The 23,338-nt window shown below is 41.1% G+C and overlaps 1 protein-coding gene across 4 annotated transcripts in view; it reads left to right on the top strand.

Moving 5' to 3' along the window:
* The window catches only part of LOC105837767 (ecdysone-induced protein 74EF), a 183,147-nt gene that overhangs the window by 58,132 nt on the left and 101,677 nt on the right, over positions 1-23,338 (top strand). For 3 of the 4 annotated variants that reach the window (XM_036284005.1, XM_036284004.1, XM_036284007.1), the window contains exons 2-4: positions 1,523-1,814; positions 2,091-2,340; positions 2,426-2,527. In XM_036284005.1, coding sequence (XP_036139898.1) covers positions 1,674-1,814; positions 2,091-2,340; positions 2,426-2,527 — 493 coding nt within the window. In that variant the 5' untranslated portion in view covers positions 1,523-1,673. Of the gene's footprint in view, positions 1-22; positions 162-1,522; positions 1,815-2,090; positions 2,341-2,425; positions 2,528-23,338 lie in introns of those variants that run through there. The other variant, XM_036284006.1, reaches the window with a different exon arrangement.

Genomic DNA, 23,338 nt, shown 5'->3' with positions numbered 1-23,338 from the left:
TCGCGGTTTAATCGTACGTGTCCATATGTATTTTACGCATGATTTTGGTTCTTTTTCGCGTTGTACATAAAAGGCCATTGAATTATTGTCGAGAGGAGATAAGGTTAACACGCAAGTACCGAGGAAACTTTGCACGAGGGAGATGCGGCGTCCTCGATCGGGTACGTTGATTACGGTTCGATAATCAATCGCGACGGCATTAGTCGTTAGACGGGAGAGGAGGATGTTAACCTCGCTACCTGCGGAAAACTTTCTTTCGCGGCTGCGAGTTACGTAAAGGCAGCGCCGCGCGCCCGGTAGAAGCTGCATAGAAACGCAGCGGCGGCGGGAGAGCGCGAGGTTACGCGCACAGGAAGTGAAACAGCGCGCCGCGCGCGATGCCAGAAAGAAAGTTCTCGGCACGGTGTTTTCACTTTCATGGAAATTGCCCGCGCCCCTCTTTCTCTCTCCGCGGATTACGCGAATTAGTCACGAATCATCAGCGTTGCTCGTCGCGCGCGGACAGGCAGCCCCACGAGCGATCGATCGACTTCCTCCTGGAAACGAAGCTTTTCTTCAATCCTTTATTTTTGCAAACGTTTCCTTCTTCCGCTCCTATTCCTTAACCTAACCTAACCTAACCTATTTCTTAAATGCAAAAGATTTATAGGTACGCCCTTCATTGATTTTTTTCGACTTTATTAAGTCTTTTATCTTAATTTGCGTTTATTAAGTGTTCTTCCAAACAAAGAATAAAATGCATAATTATGCTCTTTTGCGTATGCAAAATAAAATATTTCATTAGGATAGTGTATTTTCAGAAACCAATTTAATATGGTACATAGCAACTTTGTTTTTTTTAATAATTATGAAATTTTGTGAGGGTAAATGAAATGCTAATCACTATGGTTATAATAGTTCAGAATAAATTCGCGAACGTGGATAAATCCATGTTCATAATTTATAAGCGCAATCGACCTTGGATGTTTCAATCGTATTTTGAACCTAATAGGCGTTACAATTGATGATTCCAATTGATCACGTTCATCTGTAAAACATGGAGCACGCGAGCGAGCGAAAGAGTTCCGTATTTTTCTATTTCTCAGGGTATAACACAATGTTACGTCGTGTTGTATATAAACTCGTGCGGGCGTAGACGCGGGCGGCAGCGAGAGAAAGTAACATTGTAATCAAGCTACGTTTTAACCGAGTTTAAATTAAAATTCAAACGAAAGTGCGAACGCGCGGTGCGATGCACCGGAAGTTGTTGCAAGATAAAGAGATCTTGTTTCGCGCTTAATTAACCCTCTCGTTGCTTATCTTAATTTAACGGAGAAACTAGAAGCGCTTTATACGCGCTGTATCGACGTTGCATGCGCATCATGTATACATTATATTTCATATATATGCTTCAATATATCTTAAATGAAGGGAGATTATATTCACGTTTGCGTCACGCGGAAATGATTTTGAGATTTTAGAATTAATATCGCGAATGTATTTTCATGGTGGTGCGATGGCTAATCGCGAATTTTGCTTTCAGGTGAACAATAGCTCGTAGAAAAGGAAGAACCGAGCTATCTGGGTGCGGCACAGGCGGAAGGCGAAAGAGGCGGGGAAATCTCGGAGGTGGTTTTAGATGTTAGAAGGCGCGGGGGTGGCTAAAGTGGCCCCGCCGCTGGGTACGGGTCCCGATGCCGGTCCCCGTATCGCAAACACCCACACTAACCTCCACCCTCGTGCCCAAGGAGGAATCAAACATGCCCTTCATAGACGACGAGCTATTCTGGTACTCTGACAATGACGGAAAGATGGATTTAACCCAGTGCCTTCAGGTAAGCAAGCAATGGATTTAGAATTTGCATTCTATAATTTGAGATTCATGTAAATTAAATAAAGCTTTGAGAGATTTGCGTGAAATAATTTGAAAGAATATTATTTAAATATTTATTACAGTATAGAATCTAAATGTCATAAAATATTTGAAAATATGCAAAATCTACAACTCAAGGTAGTTACAACTCAAATTACGGTAGTGAAACAATATCTACAATTACAAGATAGAAAATTGAGGAACTTTATATTTATCTTTGAATTTTCTATATTTTTAGCCGGGCAACACCGGCCAGTCGGTAGAGTTTTCTTCGATGGAGTTGAGTGCTCTGGTAGGAACACCAACCGCATCAAATGTGCCAGCGGAAGAAGGCGCGGGTATGTCCGGTGTCACAGGGGAGGAACTTTTCGATCCCCTGGACTTTCTACGAGAACTCGAGGCAGAGACCAGTCAACCCACCTCTACAACACCTTCTTCTTACAAGAGACAGAGGCACAACATCGCCGCCGCGAATCCTTTATTAGCAGGTGTGAATTGCATACTGTGTTCAGTTTGATAATATTCATTTTTGTATTTTCTATAAATAATGAGTTCTTAATGTTATGTGCCCAGAAAAATTAGCAGCACCTTCAACGCAAGCATCACCAACTTCCATCCCTTATGCCTCAAGGGCGGAAATCAAGACGGAGAACATCCATCCCGAGACGAGTAAAGGTAAGTGGTTGATTTTTCTCTCTTCTCACTTTAACGTGTGTCGATATGGCAGGAAAACGCATCGTATGTATCGACGTCATAAATTTTCTACTTTACCGACATTAAATTTGCTGTTGGTAATATGCGTCCTGTGGATATTTCGTACTGGATAATACATACAACCTTCTTTATCCTTGAGCGATCAAGTTGGTGGATATTTCGGTCGGTCAAGTCGCTTTCTATACGTGCCAGGAATTTAAATCGCGTTTCGTTGAAAGGAAAACCGGCCAAGGTCTCGCGAATCGCGAGTAGACATCCGCGTTAGCGATAATTGCGCGTGTGTGACTCGTCTACAGTGACTCGAGAAAAAAAAGAACGCGTACACGCGTGCGTGTGTGTCGGCGGCCCAATTCTTATAATTTACAGTCGTGTTGTAATATGGCTCGCGTACATACACGCAGTTTTGCGCTGGTTTCGCGACTTTGTTCTACCGAACACATCCGCAGAAATGGCATGCATCGTTATCAAACAACATGCATAACTAATGAAAGAAACTATATAACTTCTATTTTAAAACTTCTATTTTTGCAACTTAATAAATTTTATGAACATCAATTTACAGAATATATATTTATACAAGAAAAAATAGGTACGCCCGATATTTTTTAAAATAAATAAATGTATATGAATTAATAAGTATGAATAAATAAATAATAAATATGAATAAATAAATAAGTTTTATATTCTCTAAATTTTAGATTCTACGAAAAGTGTAATTTCTGATCTTTTTAAATACTAAATTATAAAATCCATAGATATATAAATACTAAGCTATTTTATAGATTTGGTTTGGTTATACCTGTGATGATCGTGACATAAGAGTTGTGCGTTTGGCTTCTGTAGCAAAGATTCAGATTCAAATTCATCCGGAACAATATAAGATTTTTAATTGATCACCACCTCTCGGAAGGCAATGGCAAATCACCGAGAGTATCTTTGTTAAGAGCAAACAGTCATCATGGAGCCTGCGTGCATCAACTGTAGAATATGATTTTCAATCATATGAAGGGTTACGCGTACGAGTAAAGTGACAAATCTATAAAATAATGACACAAAGAGACACATTTCAGTTTCAATTCGAAAAAATAGAAACTGAAATGTTTCTCTTTGCAGTAGTTTTTTTTTACAGATTGTCATTTTACTCGATACGTACTCTTTATAACTGAGGCTTATGATCATTATTTGATACAGTGTTCATGCAATTCATAAAAACCTTTTGTAATTCATAAAAACAAAAAATCTGATGTTGAATATTTACAATTTTTTAAATTTAAGACTTTTAAATTGTTTTGTAATCGGAACTAGATTGCCAGTTAGCCACTCAGATTTTTTGCAAGTCAATTTCGACGCGCGGGTTTTATCGAACTTTTGACGAGGCGGAGCCTTGCAATTTTGTTCTGACCGCAGGCCGCGACGAGTAATTACGAGCCGTTAGAACACGAATTGAAATGGGTGCTCATCGTTGTTCTTTTCACATTTTTAGAAAGCGGTTGGAAAGTGAGAAACGAAACTTTCTAACAAAACTATTACAAATACAGTTCGAAATCTGTTTGTGCCCCAATGTTATATCAAATTCGAATCAAATTTTAATAAAGTTAGAATTTATGAAAGCGACCGCACCATTGTCTTTCACGTCAATAGCAATTTACTTTGTAAAAAATCGAAATTGAATGCTCGATCACTTCGATTACGTTCTTTTTTTCTAATAAGGAGTAAAGGAGAAAAAATGAAAACAGGAGCTTTCAATAAACGTATCAAATTTTATGTCATTAAAATAAAATTTCACTAATTGCAATATATATATATATATATATATATATATATATTTATATTTAAAAAAAATATATATAATATAATAGCAAAAAATATGTAAAAAAAGATTTTATATTTAAATATCTCAAATTATCTCAAGTTACTTGGTAAGAAATAGTTATACATATCGCATGTAGGTGAAATGATTCTAAAAGCACTTCAAACGTAAAGAAATGTAGAAATTTTTCGTTGCAAAAAGCGTATCAAATACAATTTTAGGAGCTAATTTCCATTTTTGCTTTTATTATTAAAGTACACAGAATTATAATTTTTAATTGAAGTACACATTATTAAATGTTATAAAGTGTACATTTTACGTGCAACCCACTTCAAGTCTTACTTGGAACTATGTTTTCAATCGCGACGCGAAAGTGGCGATTAATCGAAGTAGTTTATTAAGGATGTCCCGTGTTATCCGGCAGATTTCGATCGCGATACCCGGTGAACTCGTTAGACGAACGGGAGGAAAGCGAGCGATCGTATGTGTGTACGCTAGTTTTCTGACGTGCGTCTTCGGCACAAGCATCACTTTCACCGAGCACTCAGTGCGTAACGCGCGCGAAAAGCGGTTTTTCGCGCCGATTCTCCGCCGTTACACGCTCGATCGAGCGGTCGCGCGCGCGTGTCGGACCGATTTTCATTTGCGAGCGGGTGCGTGCAATTTATTAGCGATTTTCGTCGTTTTAGTCTTTGCGCGTCACCTCTTCCCTCTCGCGCGAGGTGGCGGCGAAGAAACTGCCGGCGTGCGCCGCTCGTGAAAACAAAAGTAGGGCAGAAGAAAGTAATCTCGCGTTAAACGTCGGAACGCGAGTAACTATATAATTCACTTTCGGCTCGTTCCGTTACGAGAGTGACCATCGACTCGGCGCAACAACACATGCACATTTCTTCAGGCGACTTTCGCGATTTATTAGACTGAGATCGGAGCGAAACGACCAAAGCGTGATGCACACCACCTGGCGCCGAACTCTCTTGGATTTTTATTTCATCTCAATTCCAAGCTCCAGATTTTTGCGGATTTTTCAACTCCGATTCCTTCATGTTGAAATATTGAATGTTGAATTTTGTCCGAGATCTCGTTAATTCTTTCACTTTTGAATTTGAGTCCTGAATTTGATTTTCTATTATATGGAACTTTAGATCTGCGATTTTTCATCTTAACTTAATTCTGTCGAGTTTTCGATTCCACGCTCACCTATACTAAACTTCTAGATTTAATATTGATTATAAATTTTATTACGAGAGGAGACTCTGCTTCTCAAATATCTATACGCGGGCATTAGTGTTTGCGGATGTATCGTATAGCGGAAGTTCCGAGAGATCCCCCGGATTCTATCGCCCCTACAAGATTCTACACCCTGGCAGGTTCCCCCTACGGTTTCACGGATTCCGGGTTCCGCCGATCGGTAGCCTTCTCGGATTTGGGATGCCGCGGATTCCCGATCCCGAAAACGGCCCTCCGCCGTCGCGCCCTCGCCGTCGGAAACGATCCGGAGAATGGAATTCGTCTCGATAACGCGCGCGACGCGCAAGTGCATCCGTCCCCCTCGGTATTTCCCCCCCTTCCGTCCCGCGTCTTCTCACCGTATATACCCGCCGCTGCTGCATCCAGCTGTCCTCCGCCCGTTCGCTGCACTTGTCGCGCGCTACCCTCGTTCCCTTGACCCTCCCCAAACACATAAATTCTACCCGCGTCCGCCCGCTACCCCTCCTCCCGTCTGTCACTGTCCGTTCGAGGGAGGCCCCACGGAAATAGATCCGAGATCCGTGCGCCGACTTTCTCCGCTTCCTCGCCTAAGCGAGAAGAACAGGTGCACTCCAGAGATATTGCGCCGATGTATCTCTCCCTCGTCGATGTATCGACTTTTCGCGGTCATTCGAGATACGGTCGCCGCGTGACTGATTCAATCTCCCCCTCGCGCGACCTTTAATTAACACATGTAATCAGTGCAATATTTAAGATCTATATTCTATGCTATGTGAGTTCTCAAGTGTTTTACTTAATGTAGCTGTATAGTATGGCTGATGTATTCCTAACGGTAGCGTGTGTTGCTGAACAATATGAATTTACGTTTAACAACATTAGCGAACGTTTCTTGAAGGCTCGTCTCTCTTTCTCTCTTTTACTACTTTTCTTTTGTGACGATCCTTCGAGGAAAAATATGCGGAACGTTTGTGGAATTAATAATGAAGGCGATCGATATTCGCTGCCATAACTGCTCGTAAATCAATTATTATCTAAAGATAGCGCACTTACAGTAATCATGATGTGCTTTTCCATTAATAAATGCTGAAAAATATGTCTCCCCTTCCTCCCCCGTCGATGTTATCGGACATTCAACAGGAATTGTTCGATATTAGATATACTTCTCAAGTATCACGTGTTAAGTAGTCGCGTGGGAACGGACGGGGCGAGGATACATTGAGAATCCGAGGGAGAGTGTACTGCACAGTGGGTCTAAGTAATTCTATGTTAATTGCTCGCCTTCCCCACCTCCCCCCCTCCCTCCTTCCGTACTCCTGCCGATTCGCGGCGAACCGCACTTCTAAACGGCCCCTCCTGATCTGAGTCGATAACTCGGTTTCAAGCGATTCCACTCTCTGCCACGTTCGACCTTTTACGCTTTTCTGGGTTTCGCCCGCGATGTTGTTGTTTTACACAGCTGCCGCTTGTGCCGGTTGCGTGCAGCCAACAAATCCCACGCGACGTTGCACTTGCCACACTTTTTCTGGAATTCGCGATGCGATGCAACTGCAACTTTCTTGCGAACTTTTACTAACATTAGGGGAGATCTCTCATCTCGCGAGAACAGGGACATTCTTGGAACGTCACGATTTCGTACTCCCTTCTCCGCCTCCCCCCCTCCTACTCTCTCTGAGCACTCTTTTTCGCTAATTCTTTCCCGACAATGAATAATTATACAATACTTTAGATGAAACTATGTAAAGGGTAATGGTATGTGAATTGAAAAAATATATTAACGATAGATAACTTAGATCAATAATCCTGGATCGTTGTCAATGTACTGAATAAATTTACTTTACTGTCGTGCATCAGTAAGTTGCTTAATAAGAAATTTTCTTTCTTCGATCATCAGATATTGTGAGTAGCGAGCGAACACTTTTCTCACTCATATCAGTTTTGTTTAAAAGAAAAAAAAAATGTATTAAAAGTTGTCGATGATTTGAAGCCGCAATAAAAGTATCGATAAATTTTGAATTTAAATTAGCTTCCAGCTACATCGTAGGGAGCATTTTACATTTTTCTCAATTATACTCGAACTCGCAACTTTTCTTTTTCAAGAAGAAGAAGAAGAAGAAAAAAAGAAACGCGTTTCTAAATTCAAACGACACGCAACGGAGCAGCGCGTTACACGGAATCGCGTGTAACGAGTAGGACTTCGAGGGATCCCGGGGCCGGTTGGGTAATCGGCTTCCTCGTATTGCCACACGCCGCGACGGTGCCACAAGGCGCACTTGTGTCTCTCCTTCTCCTCTCTCTCTCTCTCACATCTTTGTCTCTCTCTTTCTCTCGTATCGTTTGAAAGTGAATTCAAGATGGCCACTTTAAGAGCCGGCGCGGCGAAGCCGCGGCGCTTACGCATTCGCACGTACCTAACGTGCATGCGTGTGCGTGCGTGCGCGGTGATAGTGCATAGCCGCGTAACGAGAGTGTTGACATTTTCTGCAATCAGGTCAGGGCCCCTCTGTCGAGTCCGCTGGTATTACCTGTAAACCCTCCTTTGACGCGAATTCGCACGCGGATGTAAACAACGTTCCGCGAGAACCGAGATTCTCCTCTTCGTTCCTTCTCTCGTTTCTTTTTTTTTTTCCCCATTTCAAATTGACATTTTTACAAAGAGAGAATTTTCTCTTAGAATGAAAATTATAGTAATGGCAGAGTAACATGGATTTTGAAGAATTTTATATTTTTAATAAATATTAATAAAATTTTATAAACTTGATTATATATATGGAGAAAATTTTATATTAAAAATTACTATGTACGATAGTAATCACGGACCATAAAAAGAAATTTCAGAGAGTTCTTCTGTAAAGTGTAAATATACTATTTGAAAAGTATAGTAAAAATTTTTATAATTCTCTCCTCGATTCGTGATTACTATCATAATTTGTGATTACTTATATTTTAAAATAGTTTGATTAAATTTTACTGAAATTCTTTGAAGTCCGTGTTGTCCCACAACTACTATGAAATCTATGAGGAAATTCTTTCCGTGTAGAAACATCGAGTTAATACGAATAATACGAAGTGCTTCATAATCTGACGTATGAATTTTACGTTCATTCATTTTATATACGTGTCACCTTATCTCTCTCGTTTTACTTTATCGCATCAAGATATAAAAAAAGGAAATAAGAAAAGATAATATTGTATGACTGTCGTTTCGTGTTTCCTGTTTACACAAAGCGGCATCGCGGGGCAGCTTGGACCGAATTAGCGTCGCCACTAATCGTAAAAATGTGCCGCAGGATGAAAGATAAGCTGGCAGATTGCTAAAGCTAGACCGATAGAATCCTTGTAACTTTGACGAAGCTCGAAGGCCATCCACTCTTAACAGGCCGCGCAAACGAACGGACCCGAGGAACCACCTGTTGAAAATCGGCCGCTTTCTGCACAAACACACATCTCACTGTCGCTATGGAAACTGGAACGCGCGCCGTAATTTATTTCGAGAGATGATTTTTCATGCTGCAACAATTCTGCCGACGCGTTGCGACAGATAGCGTTTCTACCGTTTGATGCCGTCTACACTGGCAATTTCGGTTAATCGTCGTGTTGATCAAACAGGGATTACGTAAAATATGAGAGCCGGCGGATGCTACCGGCGGATCGCATTAACATTGATGAGCCGCATTAAAGCTTATTTAAGTGGACAAACAACGTTTAAACTATCATCGCGCAGAACATTCGTTTATTTCTAACTCTTTAATCGCGCGACTCCCATAAGGTGATTCTTGCGTGAGAAAAAAATGTATTTATACAAACGATTTCGTTTAATAAAGAATTTAGATAGCGGGAAGGGTGTCTTTTAAACGCAAAAGCGTTTTCTTCATTCCTCTAAAGAGTAGGTAGTTCCGTTAGTGCGCTCTGAAATTAACTGAAAATCGGTTATCTGACACGTACGAAAACATCGCGGCGTAGTGTTTAGATCTGACTGCGTCCCGTCCCGTTGATGTTGACGCGCGGGTGCGGGTTCGTGCGGAAGGGGTTGACAAAAAACTCCGGGGGAACGGTTTCGACTGCAGTTAAAGCGCGTTAAGAGGAACACGTGCAGCCCGCCGTAGGCCCTCCCATATCGTAATGTATCACTTTTTAGGGAGTCGTATGCGTCGGTTTTTAGGAGCCGGGGTTGTTTACACTGTGGACTTCCTCGGCGATCCCCCTTTTTCGGCGGGCTGTCAAAGGCCGCCATCCCTTCCGGCGCGCCCCCTTTGGGAAATTCTTGAAATCGACGTATAACCGGAGTCTCTCCTTTTCCTTTTGACGCGGAATTGAACGCGACTTGAGAAACAGTCTGTTCGGAAATTCGTGAGAAGTGCTAATCGGGCCGATAAAAAGTATATTTTCATCAAGATACGTATACGCCTATCTGCTCTATTTGCCGTGCAAATAAGAAGCGCGTGCAGATTCGCAATTGGTGCGTGCGTCCACGGCTCGTAAAAGACGGCGGCGTTTCGAAATTTTATCGGGCTTGTGCTTTTCGCAATAACGCCAACGTATAGTCGCGCGCAATCGGAAGAAATGTTAGTCGACCGATAAGAAACGATATTTCCATCCTGCGTCGCGTCGCCGCGCGCCGCCGCCGCGACGACTGCTCTATTTATTACGCAAATAAAAAGCTCCGCGAATCTTATCTTCGCACGGCAAGGAAATGAGCGCCGAATTGCAGTTAAGTAACAATAGCGTGTAATAATTACGACACGCACAATACCTCCATTTTACACGGAACGTCGATCCGCAAGAAATATTCAACAGCCATCACGAACAATAACGTACGTTGTACGTTTCCTGCTAAATAAATCTTCCAATGTTAAATTTATGTGGATTATATTTATTGCTCTTCGAAGGATCTTACCAATTTGTTTCGCAAAGATCGACAGAAATTTCCCTCTCGTTATATAAGAACGAAAGAATTTCTCTCTTTTTTTTTTATCTGTTTAAAATGATATTTTATCCTTTCCATGTGTTATTTTTCAATGGTACAAATAAAATTTGCACCTCGGGCGAACTTTCGATCGTCGCGAGCTGAAACGCGTGCATGAGATCGACGCGAGAAACTCGAGTCGCATTTATCAGATCGCACAAAGTCGAGATGGAGATCGGCGCTCTCGCGGAAGTCTCCAAGGCTCGTCCATTGTGTCGATACTTGGCTTCCTTCCCTCTTTTTTTTTTTTTCGTTTAAAAATAAAACTCGCGGTGTATAGCCGACAATGCGTGCCGGTGCGCCTCGGCTAATAATTAAGTCTCGAAGGACGCGCGGGCCGGTAACCTTAATTCCCACGAGCGGTGCGCTCCGCACTCGTCGTCATCGTCGTCCTCGTCGTCGTACGCGTCGTAGTCGTCTCTCTCTCGAGCTTCTGCCTGTTTTCTCGGTAAAAATGCATTTCCGCGAGGTGGTCTCTCACCGGTCTCTCTTCCTCTCTCGTCGCTGTTCGCTTACTTTTCACAGGGGAGAGAGACCATGCGTGGTATATACGCAGGGGCAGGAAACGGGAAGCGGGGAGGAGAGAGGAGGAAATTCGTTATGCCCAAGGACTAATTTCTCGGCTCTCTTCCCAGAGCCACGTTACTTCAGAGGCATGGAACGATTTCCGAATCGCGACGCAAATCTGATAATCTCGCTGATTTGTTGGCACGTGCGGAGCAACATCGATTTCAAATTTTTTAATTACGATAACAAGCGTCGAGGTGATGAAAAATAAGAAGAGAAAGAAAAGGGAAGTTCAAGAAAAGTAGAAAAAGTTCAAGTCGAAAGACAATTTTATATCTGTTTATTAGACATCGAGTCAGAAAAGAGTAAATTTTGTCAAACATTATTCCAAAATTTGGGCCACGAATTAGCCCAGTTGTTTTCAACGGTTCGTTAGGTCGGTGTAAATTCTCGTCTAATTGAAAGTTAAACGAGCGTTAAAAAAATAGAACCGCGTGAATAGCGCTTTAAGAGCCACCTTTATTCTCGGTGGTTTCCTATATACGCCGGCCAGGTAAACAGTTTCGCAAGAGTCGCGCGGCACGAGATCGGCAATTTCCTTATACACGACTCGCCGCGTAGAAAAGGTGCATATGCACGCTCGGAATTGGGTTATGATTATACAGTTAGTGAGCGAGCAAGAGCGAGTGAGCGATCGATCGATCCACGCTATATAGATCGGTAGATCGGTAGATCTAAGGCGGTAGCAGGTGCTTTCATAAGCGCGCTTCCGCGCCGTAACTACAATTATTCGCTCTGTATCGCGATTATCCCTCGCGATTAATCGCCCTACGTTTTGCCCCGAGTAACATTCATTAACGCGAACACGCGTACGAGGTCAAAAATTATCTATAAATGTAGCGCGCGCCAAAAGTCCTGATCTGCTCTCGATCGAAGATCTCTGGATAAATCTGGAATCTTAACGTTCTTAAGAAACGCTCCTGGATACCCGAGGACTCCACATATCCATCTCTGTATATATAATTCACTCACGAGAGATTCCGTCAGAACGAAGCCGAAGGCGAGGAGAGAGAGAGGGAAAGGAGGAAAAACTCGGGGGCTTTTATTATTTATTTGTGTCGTTTCGCAATTCGGTTTCGACGAGAGTCATAAAATTTTCAATCGTTCATATCGTCAAGACGGACCCCCGCTCCCCTCGTGGCTCGCCCTTCGATATTCGTTTCGGATTTATGTGAGGTACGCGGCTTTCGCTACACCCCGTATAATGGCCTCACCGATTATTGACTCCGTCGCGGAATGTAGGTCAGGTGTGTACGACCGCCGCGAATTATCTTTCCTCCTCTCTCGATTTAACGTGCGGGTCGCGGGTCTAGCAGTCAATAAGCATCATCGATATTAATATGCGAAGATTTGAGAGACGTCACCGGTCGCGATTTTCTACAATCGGGGGGGGGGGGACGAGGAAATGTGAACCCGGTGACCTGATGGCTGCAGTGGAAAAACCTGACGGTTTTCTATGCACCGATAATTCGTTTTTTTTTTCTCCGATTTGCTTCGACCGTCGTATGCTAATGAGCAGAATTTTCCATCGGCAGGTGCACAGCATATCTCATCCTCGAGTGCCACGTGTAAGCATGCATAAAGTAGTATCCTCTCGTGATTACATCATTACGAGTCCAAGACTCACCGACTGTTTTGACGAATTATTGTCGACGATTACCTGTGTTCGTCGTTAAATCGAGTTGACGGGGTACCATTTAACTTTTTAATGCTCGAAAGTCAGTAAAGCAAAGCACGTGATCCCCCTGTTTAGTGTTCATATAAACGTACGACGAGACTGGACTTTTCGTATTGTCATTAGCGGCTAGGACAAAAAAAAAGAGGACATAAACTATTTAAAGAGCTATGTAGTTGTGTATTGCAATTACGTATCGCCGTAATGACTCCATTCTGTGCTAATCTCGTTCAAATATCTCGCGCGTCGCTGCATCATTAATAGGATGGTATTCTTGGATCCGCTTTTTTTTTTCACGAGAAAACGCGATAGAAGTTTAACAGCGATATTAGACGGAGTTAAAAATTGAGCGTTTCTGACAAATTGAAATCCCTCATGAGACGCACGTCTCGCGTAGCAACAGAGAACGAGTTTTCATCCTCGAAGACACCCGCGTCAAGATGCACCTCACGCGGATACCTTCCCCTTACCCTTGGGAACGCACGTATGAGGCTATGAAATTTTATAAAGCCCGTCCTTTTTTTCGCAGACGCGCGAAAATTTCGCCTCCCGGAAAAAAAGAGAGAGAGAGAGAGTGAAGGAAGGAGAAAGAGAATCTTGCGTACGAATTCGGCGAGATGACGAGGAGATGACGCCAACGTGTGTGCGTGTGCGTCGCGATTATACACACGCGTGTGTATCACGCGGTATCACGCTCGCCGGGGGCAGTCATGGGGAGAGAGAGAGAGAGAGAGAGGGTAGGGGGGGAGGGAGGAAGGGAAGAAATACGTGTACGGCGGCAACGCAACAGTTTAGAGTGAGGTGTTACGTCAGTGAAAGTGTTATGCCGATGTGGGCCGAGGCTAACCTGTGGAGCCCTGTCTCTCCGCGCGTACGTGCGTCGCGTTTGTATACGTGCGGGGTACACGAAACTCCCGTGTAAACGTATGCAGGTACGTACCGACGGCTCCGCGATCCGCTCGGGGCTCCTCCCCCTCTCTCCCGCGACTTTGCCGATAATCGAGATTGGATCAAAATAGGAACACGCGCCGGAAGTCTCGCGTTCGAGGAAATTCCTCGGCTGGCTTGAGTTATGCGAGTACCGCCGCGCCGGTGTGTGTTGCAGCGCGCCGAAAAAAGATCTTGTTGATTCCGAATGGACCGTCCGAAGGAGAGATATCGGCAGAGTTTGACCGGACGATTTTCGTTGTTAAACAATTGCATGAAAATAATTGAAAATAATGTTTCATTCATTGCGTATATATTTGATTTTATTAAGTATTAATTTTTATTAAAAAAATCGTATATTTGAAATGAGATCGAAAAGCATATACATCAAAAATTTATAATAAATATTTCGCGTAACGTTAAGCACACATGATATGTATTTTTTTAATAAATTCTACGCGATAAAAAAATCAGGGTCGTCGTGCCCTTTATAATGACTGTAGATTACATTCGTTTTTCCGATCGATTGATTATTCGCATGTATTGTTAGGTCGTCCGATGACGTCTTTTCTCGGGTATGCCGGGTCCCGTCGATGTAATGGAATGTAATTGCCTTGTACGTGGGACGTATCGATTGCACGATGCAATTGAAACAGGATGCAGATCCTCGATGCGTGTTCCTGTTCTTCTTCGTTAACAGAAATGCCGCAACAATTCGAATCTCTCTGGTGAGATCGTTATTGTAGATACCGGAGGAACATTTTTTACAGTTATTATAATCAATATTAAAAGTTCAAAGGATTTTTTTTTTCAAGCTGAACAGTTGACGGAATATTTCATAATTTTCAACGAAGCTTTGTCAAACGTAATTTGTGACGAATAATGCCTTGTTAAACTTTGGCGAGAAATTACAATAGGATTATCTTATATATGATAATGATCGCTTATCTGAATGTCAATAATCTGACGATGAAGAAATTCGGAGTCTCGTGAGTGTTCGATTAGAAAGGCAAGCCTGTATTTGGATGTGTCTGCAGGTGGCTGTGTCTAATTTACATCGACACATAAATCGCGCATCTTATAATTGCGTTTTTTTTTCATTTTGACACGCCCTTTCCTTTTCATCAATTGAAAGAGATGTGTCTGTGCTTGTTCGTGGAATGCAGATTTTTTTTTTATATGGATCAAAGTTATCAAGATAATCGATCATTTAATTTTTATGAAATTTCACGGTATACAGTTTCCGAAATGTCTCTCGACATAAATCTCATACAAGGGAACGATGAAACGTATATCATATTGGCACAGATATAATTTCCATAAAATATTTTGACAAGGTTTTACCAAATTTTGTGTAACTTGGATTATTCAGAAAACATAAAAAAAAGATTTAAGTTAAATTGTCGAATCGAATTTGTCTAATCATTTGAAAAAATTTCTTCTCGTCATGCGCTTTAATCTAATATATATATACGCGCTAAATCTATTAAATTTATTGAATTTAAATTTATGTATTACATTTATTACATTTATTACATTTTTAAGAATAACAATATTTTGAGATTTGTTTGTTTAGGGGGATAGTATTATTTTTATTTTAAATTTATACATTAAATTTATAGTGTATTTAATCGATCTTTTTATTTCAGTGTTATATAGTGACAATAATGCTTTTATAATCGACAGATTTCATGTATAAATAAAATAGAATATAATAACAAAAATACAGTTTTTTTTCTTGGGTTATCTCTTTTTTGAATTTTTTATTTCACTTGGTCAGATATCTACTTTGCAATTTAATAATTTATTTTCTAACGATTGCATACTATTCTTGTCAAAAGCATGTTACATACAAAATTAGGGGAAATTAAAAGTTGAAATAAATTCGGGCGCTGTGTGGTCCATTGCGCTAAGGCGAGTGTCCTCTTTACCGTAGGTTCCGTGATAACGTTGGCTTGCATAACGCGTTACCTATAAATCAACGTCGCTTGTAATTCCGTACAGATAAAGGAACCCGCTTGTGTTTGGAAAGCACGTTAATGTCGGTCGTAAAAACACGATACAGCATCCTTGAGAAAGCGTATAATTAATTTTCATAATAGTGACAGTTAATTGTTTTCTCGACTATACAATATTATCTGTTGAGGATAAATTCTACTTCTCAAATGTATTCAATGAAAAAAAAAGAATTGTAATTTTAATGCGGAAGATTTGTGAAATAGAAGGAATAAAATTGTGATCAATTATAGAAATTGTTTATTAAATTAATAATATAATAAAGAAATTATAATGCAAATTATAGAAAGAAAATTCGTAAATATTAATACAATTTTTCCTTTTTCTTTCCATCAAAAATTTGTTTCATTTATAAACGAAAAATTACATGTCTAGCCAGTAAAAATTGTAGAGCTTTATTGTTAAACCTTAGGAACAGCAATTGAAATAGATAACGAGTCTTTTTGATACGATTACGCAGTCAGTCGCATACATGTATTTCAGCTGTGGAAATATTATGTTTTCTAAAACTATGTAAACATAAAAAGAACAAGCGTCAGTTATCGTACAGATTGAATTATATACGAAGTCGCGACAATAATTTGGGCGGCTTTTAAAATATTTCATCCTTTCGATGATCAGTGCGACGATTCCACGACGACAGTAAAATATTATTTAAGACAGTCTGGGCAAGTAAATCAGATTTAAATGACTGTTTTTAATAGATAATCGCGTCTGAATTTACTCGCAAGTGGCAGCTAAGAAGAAAGAGAGCCATCCTTGGCATAACAATTGGAACTCCGATCAATATTTTGGCGACATCATCGAGATTGCGAATCCGCGAAATTCGTCGCGTGCGAAATGCAATTTTTTTCGACATGACAACGAACCGTGCGACAAGTCATATGTCATGATTTGTCGCGATGTTTATTTATCCTTTCTCTGCACGATGACTATTTAAATTGTTGTTTAATTGTTGGAGATATGATGAGTGACGTTATTTGTTCGAGACTCAGTATCACAGTAAAACACACCTCGTTGTTTTATTGCTTAGAATTGCAATTTCCTGTTTACGTTGTATTTGTTTGCAATTATAGTATCTCTTCTTCTTTCGATATCTTTTTTTTTTCCTACTGATAGTGATACGCAGTTTATATCTGTGCTCTGTTATTTCTTACGCCGGAAAGTAAACAGATTTCGAGTCCAAGTGAATGCTCTAATGTCACGTACCCACAGTTTTCCATATGGAGAGATTTTATTTTACTCCATTCAATTTTCATTACAAGGATGATCGCAATCGGATTTTCCGTTCTCCGTTGTTCCTCGGCGTGCTGGAGTCGGCGGGCGCGAAGTGCGGCTGCCGAGTGCCTTTAATTAAATGCGAGGGTCTCGTATACGCGATCGGTATCGCGGAGGAGAAGGAAAAGCCCGAGCGGACATGAGAACCCACGAGAGGGAAACTGACGTGCAGACGACGCGCAGGAAGTCGGCTTCGTGTCGTCACGAATCCGCCGCGTACGTCTGCCGCGTCGTCGCTGCCGCGAGTGCTGCCATCGTGCCCTGCGAAAGCAGAGGTTGAGGCGAAATAACAGCCTGTGGCGGGCACACCGTCATGGTCGTGGTGTAGGCCCCGTATACTTTGTCCGTGTACTCACGCCCTTGAAAGGTCCGCGACTCGAAGCGGTTGCACGCGCAGCCGATCTAGATATACCACTCGGGGGTTTGGGGAATTTTCCACTTTTCGCAGTCGCTTTCCATAATCGGCGGAAGCGCGCGGTTACCGTCTTTCCGCGAATTTTTACTTCTTATCATTGTTATTATTATTTCCCCATAGGTGCCCCTTCGAAGGGCTCGCGCCGCGCCGTCGGTTGCACGATTTTCTTTCTTCTTTTCCATCACGTGAGACAATGTTCCGTCGCGTCGAGTAAAGCATAAACGAGACGGCATGACTGGAACGAGATGTGAGCCAAGTTGGATATCGATCTCACGAGAGACAATTGGCCATATTTAGCTGGCAGATAGCATAAGATTATTATTGAATCGCGGCGGACAGGTCGCAGACATTCTAATATCAATTTGTTTTAAAATTAATTTAAAAATCGATTCATTATACGATGGAAAATCACCGCCAGATATACGATAATATCTCTTGCTCGTGATCTAACTGGGCTAACGTTACATCTCCCAGCTTTGCTATCACTAATCGCTAATGATGCGCGATGAGAAACGACGGAGAGACGTGAAAGAAATAATCGATGGATGCTGCCGAAGTAGCGAAATCACGCGCGACTGAGAAAAAAACATTACCGAAAGGCCCGCGGGGATGGCTGCGAAATATCGCGTATATATCACGTGCCGCGAATGCGCATCACGAGTGGCATATACCGCTAGAGCGGGGTGTCGGCGCGAGGGCGAGCGAGAAAGATAAACGGCGAGATCGTATCTCTCGATTCCAGAAAATGTATTTTTATCGTTGCATCGTTCTCAGCGTCGGCGCTCCGGTGGCACGATGAAATAATTCCCACGTGATCGTAAGTCGGGCTCTAGACGAGCGAAATTAAAACGCGAGTTAAACATCGAGGCCGTCCCGTTAACGTGAGGGAAACGTGAAAAGTTAATCGGGCCGTGAATTTTCGATGCGAGCCCCCGAGTGCCCTGCGATTGCGTTATTTATGATTGCGTCTTGCAGATCGAGCTCGGAAATATGGTCCGAAGCGAGAAAATCTTTTCATTTAGTAAAGGGGAAGTGGACAAAACGTATGAAGCTTCCGCCGGTGTTGTCACTTCAGTTATCTTGTACACTGCAAAAAGTGTTTGCTATAATAATAATAATAACTACCGAATGTTGAGTGAAATAATGTCAATTAAATATTTGGTTAATATAAAAATGGTTCTGCCTTTTTAAACATTTAATGTTGTTAAATTTAATAAATTTACTAAAAATTTGGAACATTACTAAATATTTATAAAGGTAAAATTATTTCTTGTTACATTAGACAAGCGTTTAATTTTTTATCAATTTAATCTTGGCGTTATATTTCAATATTTGGTTGCTATTACAGCGATGAAATATTTGTATGTTACAGTTAGATGTATAAATACTTGAATTAAAGTTTAAATATTTCAGATATATATTTTGAGTTAAATGCATATAAATACTCGAACTGAAGAAATTTAATCAAGTTGAAAAATTTAGTCAAGTTAACAGTTTTTTTTTCTCGGTGTACCATACTTTTTTTTTCAGGATACATAATACACAACATAAACACGATTATATTTTATCGTTAATATATACATTTTATCATTAATATGTACAGTTAACATTGCATCCTTACATTTTTTGAGCAATAATTGTCCTGACTAACGACGTCGGTTTGACGTTGAGCCTGCATTCTTGGCAAACGCGCTCTTCCTTCTCGTTGCTGTTTACGTTTATCTTTTCACTGTGATATGCAAAGGTGCGCCCGCCACGCGACGAAGAGAGGCATCGTCACCTGTTTGCGGGCGCTTGAATAATTTCGATCACGGCTATTTCGACGTTCTCGCGTGCATTATGGACGAACGTGCAGACAGAAGACGTCTCTTCTTCCGCGATCGATCCGGCTCCGACGACGACGACGACGACGATTCGCGTAAGCTCGTAGAAATTATTTCTGATACGCGATGGGGCGAGTACGTGTGTAGTGGTATTCGCGTCGCAAATTGGGTCATCAGACGGCGCCGCCCGAAATCCGATAATTATCTGAAAAGATGTAATCTGTTAGCGCGATGACGGTATTAGTCGTCGTCGTCGTCGTCGTCGTCGTCGTCGGTGCTAAATATCATTGCAACTTGCAGCGCGCTTATTTCCAGGCACCGATAATTCGTCTGCGCCGTCGAGTTTCCACTGTGAGAAAATCTATAACGTATTTACCGAACGGACCGCGGTCCGCAAATAGCGAAAACCGCGAATATCGGTCGCCCCGTCGCGCGTCGTTGGGAACCCGCGACGGGGTCAGACCACGAAAATTGAGTCCGCTCAGGTACGCGGCGAACTTCGAACTCGATTATCCTCGCGAAACTCGACTCGTTTTTGCTCCTCGTCTTTTGCGCGAGCTTATTCCCTATAATTTATTAAACGAGCGCATTGTATATTCCCTATTCTGTAATCTTTCGCGTCACAAACCCGCTAACGAAGTTTCATCATTACGTCGTAATGATAAAGTCATAAAAGACCGTCCGTTACCTTCGAGCAGTTTGTGAAAAGAAAATAAATCTGCGCTTGTGCTCGAGCTCGAGCAATTTTTATGAGACCGCGACGTTTTTGTGTGTGTGTGTGTGTGAGTGTGTCGACGCAAGCCAGTATTTTTAAGGGTAGCGCGAGGTAAGGGCGATTTTCGTCTCTCGTGAGAAATCTCTCGAAACGCGAGAAATCCATGACTTTAACACATAACGACTTCTATTTATGACATTATCATTACGACATAACGTAAACCTACAACGAAGCTATGGTGCGAAAGGTTACAGCACGCCAGGTCCGCCGGGTTTCGATTGACGCAACGTACGAGGTACGAGTCTGGGAATTATCGCCAACTCCGAGCTGGCGATTTTTCTGTGAATTCACCCATCGAACAGATCCATCAATCGTTTCTCGCGATCGAGTGAGAACGATCGCGTGATCCTGATCGCGAGTCGGCAAAAGTACGAAACGTCGAAACGCCAACGTTCTACGCACAATCTCGATTAATAACACGGTAGCGAAATCAATCTATTAGCGAGACGCAACACGTCCTTCACCTAGAAACAGATAGAATTAGCATAAGCACGCGCCGGTAAGCGGCACGTCGCTATCTAAATAATATAGGCATTTAAATGCTTTTTATTGAAGTGGCGCGCGACTCGCTCCAACAACTACGTTTCAAAATATCCTGTACACTCAAGGATTATTAACAAATTAGGCATCGATCAACATTGTTTGGCCCATTAGCCATTTCTCCAAACAAGAATATTTTTGATCCTGTAGGACGATGTATTATTAACAGATTATTATTATTCGACGAAAAGATTAATGATTAATCCTTTGTACATTTCTTTATACCAAGCTGTAGAGGGATCTGTAATTCGTGTCAGAATTCAGGAGAAAATTTCACTTATAATTTTATGCTGTGCAACATTTTATAATGTACAATTGTATATATAATTGTTGCGCTGTGTAATGTGAAAAATATTTGAAGAATCCATGAGTCTATGAATGTATCAAGTATGTATTAATATAAATCTAAGCGTGTGTGTGTTTTTTAAAACACTTCAAAATTTACAATACATAAAATTATAACTAATATTTTATATTTAATATATATGAAATCTAAGATATAAAAAATAAAATTTAATAAAATATTGATATACAAATAAAATTGAACTATAGATCGTTTGAAGTAGGTTTTATTCGTGAAACATAACAGTAAAGTTTTTCTCTAAAGAGCGATCATTCGACTATTCAAACATTGTGAACTGTAAACAAACACCAATGACGTTTTTATCGTGTCTCCACTTGGTTTTTGCGACACGATCCCTTTTAGTCGGAAATATGACGTTTAGCTTGTATGCCATTGTCGGTTCAAATGCTCCTCGCTTTCGTATTCCACAAAATTCCAGTCTGGCTGTCATCGGTTGTCCGGCGACAGCAACCGGCATGGAAGGAGAATCGTTTCGAGGACGCCGCGAAAACGTGTGGTTCGCCGTGTTTGGCGAATTCACGAGAGCCACTCTCATGAAAAGTGCAACAGGAGTTTGCTGTAGCCGCGGGCAAAAAGCTCGTTACCCGGTATAGAATTCGCGGTGTGCGAATACACGTCCCGATATTTATATAATAAAACAGTAACTAGAAAGAAAAAATTGATGAGATTCGTCAGAGACCAGTCTGCAAAATTAAGGACACCTACCTGCGGCAATTCCAGAATGGACCGAGATATTTTACGTTCCGGTCAGATATATAGGGTAATTAAATTTTATTGATTAATCGCACAATTCTCTCGAAAGATTTTAAGAATCGTATTAAATGAAGAATAAACCTGTCACTTAACGATTTACCAGTAAAGTTTAATTCTCGCGAAAGGTCTCTTATTTTTGCGTTCTTGTATTAATAATTGTACTATAATTTATTTTGCCAGACTATCATAAGGATTTATGTCGCAGGTGAAGGAATGCATTATTACCGAGCTGATTAGATATTACATGCATTTATTCTTAATTGGAAACGTTGTTTTGGATATAACACGAAAATGTACGTCGCGATTTGTCCTGCTTATTACTAAATTGATAATTACATTATCGGTTTTGTTTGATAGTGTGTATTTAAAGTTTTGAGTTTTGCGGAGATAAAAATAAGAAGGGAATTGTTTAATTAAATTTTTAGTACAGCAGAATCTCAATTATTGGAACATCGCTTAACTGAATGTTCGCGCGTGTTTATTTTTAGCGGGAATCCGGTATATATTATATACATTTAGTTATATAGCTAATAAGTTAATCTACGTCAATCTTGGTAAAATCTGTTGCGAAAATTTCTCGCTTTTTCGCAGTGACGAAGGAGAGCCGGCGATCGATATGGCGATAGATAGTTAAATGATAGATCGGTTGGTGAAAGAAAATTTTCCGAGAGAAAGCACGTTGCGGCGAAAAGCAAAAGCGGAAAAGACATAATGAACTATTTCCGTTCAGACGATATCGAGTCGACTTCTCCGATTCGATATCGAGAGCGATGATAGGAATGGAACAAAGTGTTGGATTTATTCCATGAAGGAGTCCATAAAAAATTCCATAAAAAGAGTTATGGTCGTACTGCGAAACAAGTAAATTATTACCTAATTATAAATAATTGATGAATTATACATGTGATTAGGTCGGAGGAGTATAGAGTAATAGAAAATGAAGCGAGACGAGTGTCATCCCTTAAGCAATCGAAATAAATTCAAATATGTTAGCTATCATACATTATTTTTTAAATGATTATATATTTTTTATTATATATTTATTTTATATATTTTTTATTATTATATCATATATTTCTTTTTATTTTTATACGTATACATCTGAGAAAAAATGCTGCCAATCGAAAGTTGGCCTAACAGAGGGCGTATGCGTTTCATTGAGATCAGATCGGCTGTTGATTCTCGATAACTATAACATAATTTGGTATCAACTTCCGCGCTCAAGTTTCTTATTAAACAAACTTTAATCTTTGTAATGTAAAATCTAAGTCTACACTTGTTTCAACATGCTACTATTTACAACAGACGAAGAGAGAGAGAGAGAGAGAGAGAGAGAGAGAGAGAGAGAGAGAGAGAGAGAGAGAGAGAGAGCAAGAAGATTACCGCGATTCGACGTGTAGGAAGGAACTTGGTAAATTGGGTCGCTTCGGAGACACGTCGTAGATTGCACAGCTCGTCGTTGCACCGGCTCCTGCAGCAGCGACGTCTTTCTTCCTCTTTTGTCGCCTGCCAGCTTGCACCTGTCTCTTTCTCTCGCCCATTTGTTCCGACTTACGTTTAACTCGGAGTCAAAAGAGAGGGAGAAAGAGAGAGAATCCAATCGTTAAAAGGCTCGTACTCGCTCGCGCCAGGGGGAGTTCGCCTAGACCCAGATGCT

The sequence above is a fragment of the Monomorium pharaonis genome, chromosome 3, assembly GCF_013373865.1.
Source record: "Monomorium pharaonis isolate MP-MQ-018 chromosome 3, ASM1337386v2, whole genome shotgun sequence".
Lineage (NCBI taxonomy): Eukaryota > Metazoa > Arthropoda > Insecta > Hymenoptera > Formicidae > Monomorium > Monomorium pharaonis.
Note: the sequence above shows the minus strand (reverse complement) of the source record. Positions and strands in the feature narration are given on the sequence as shown.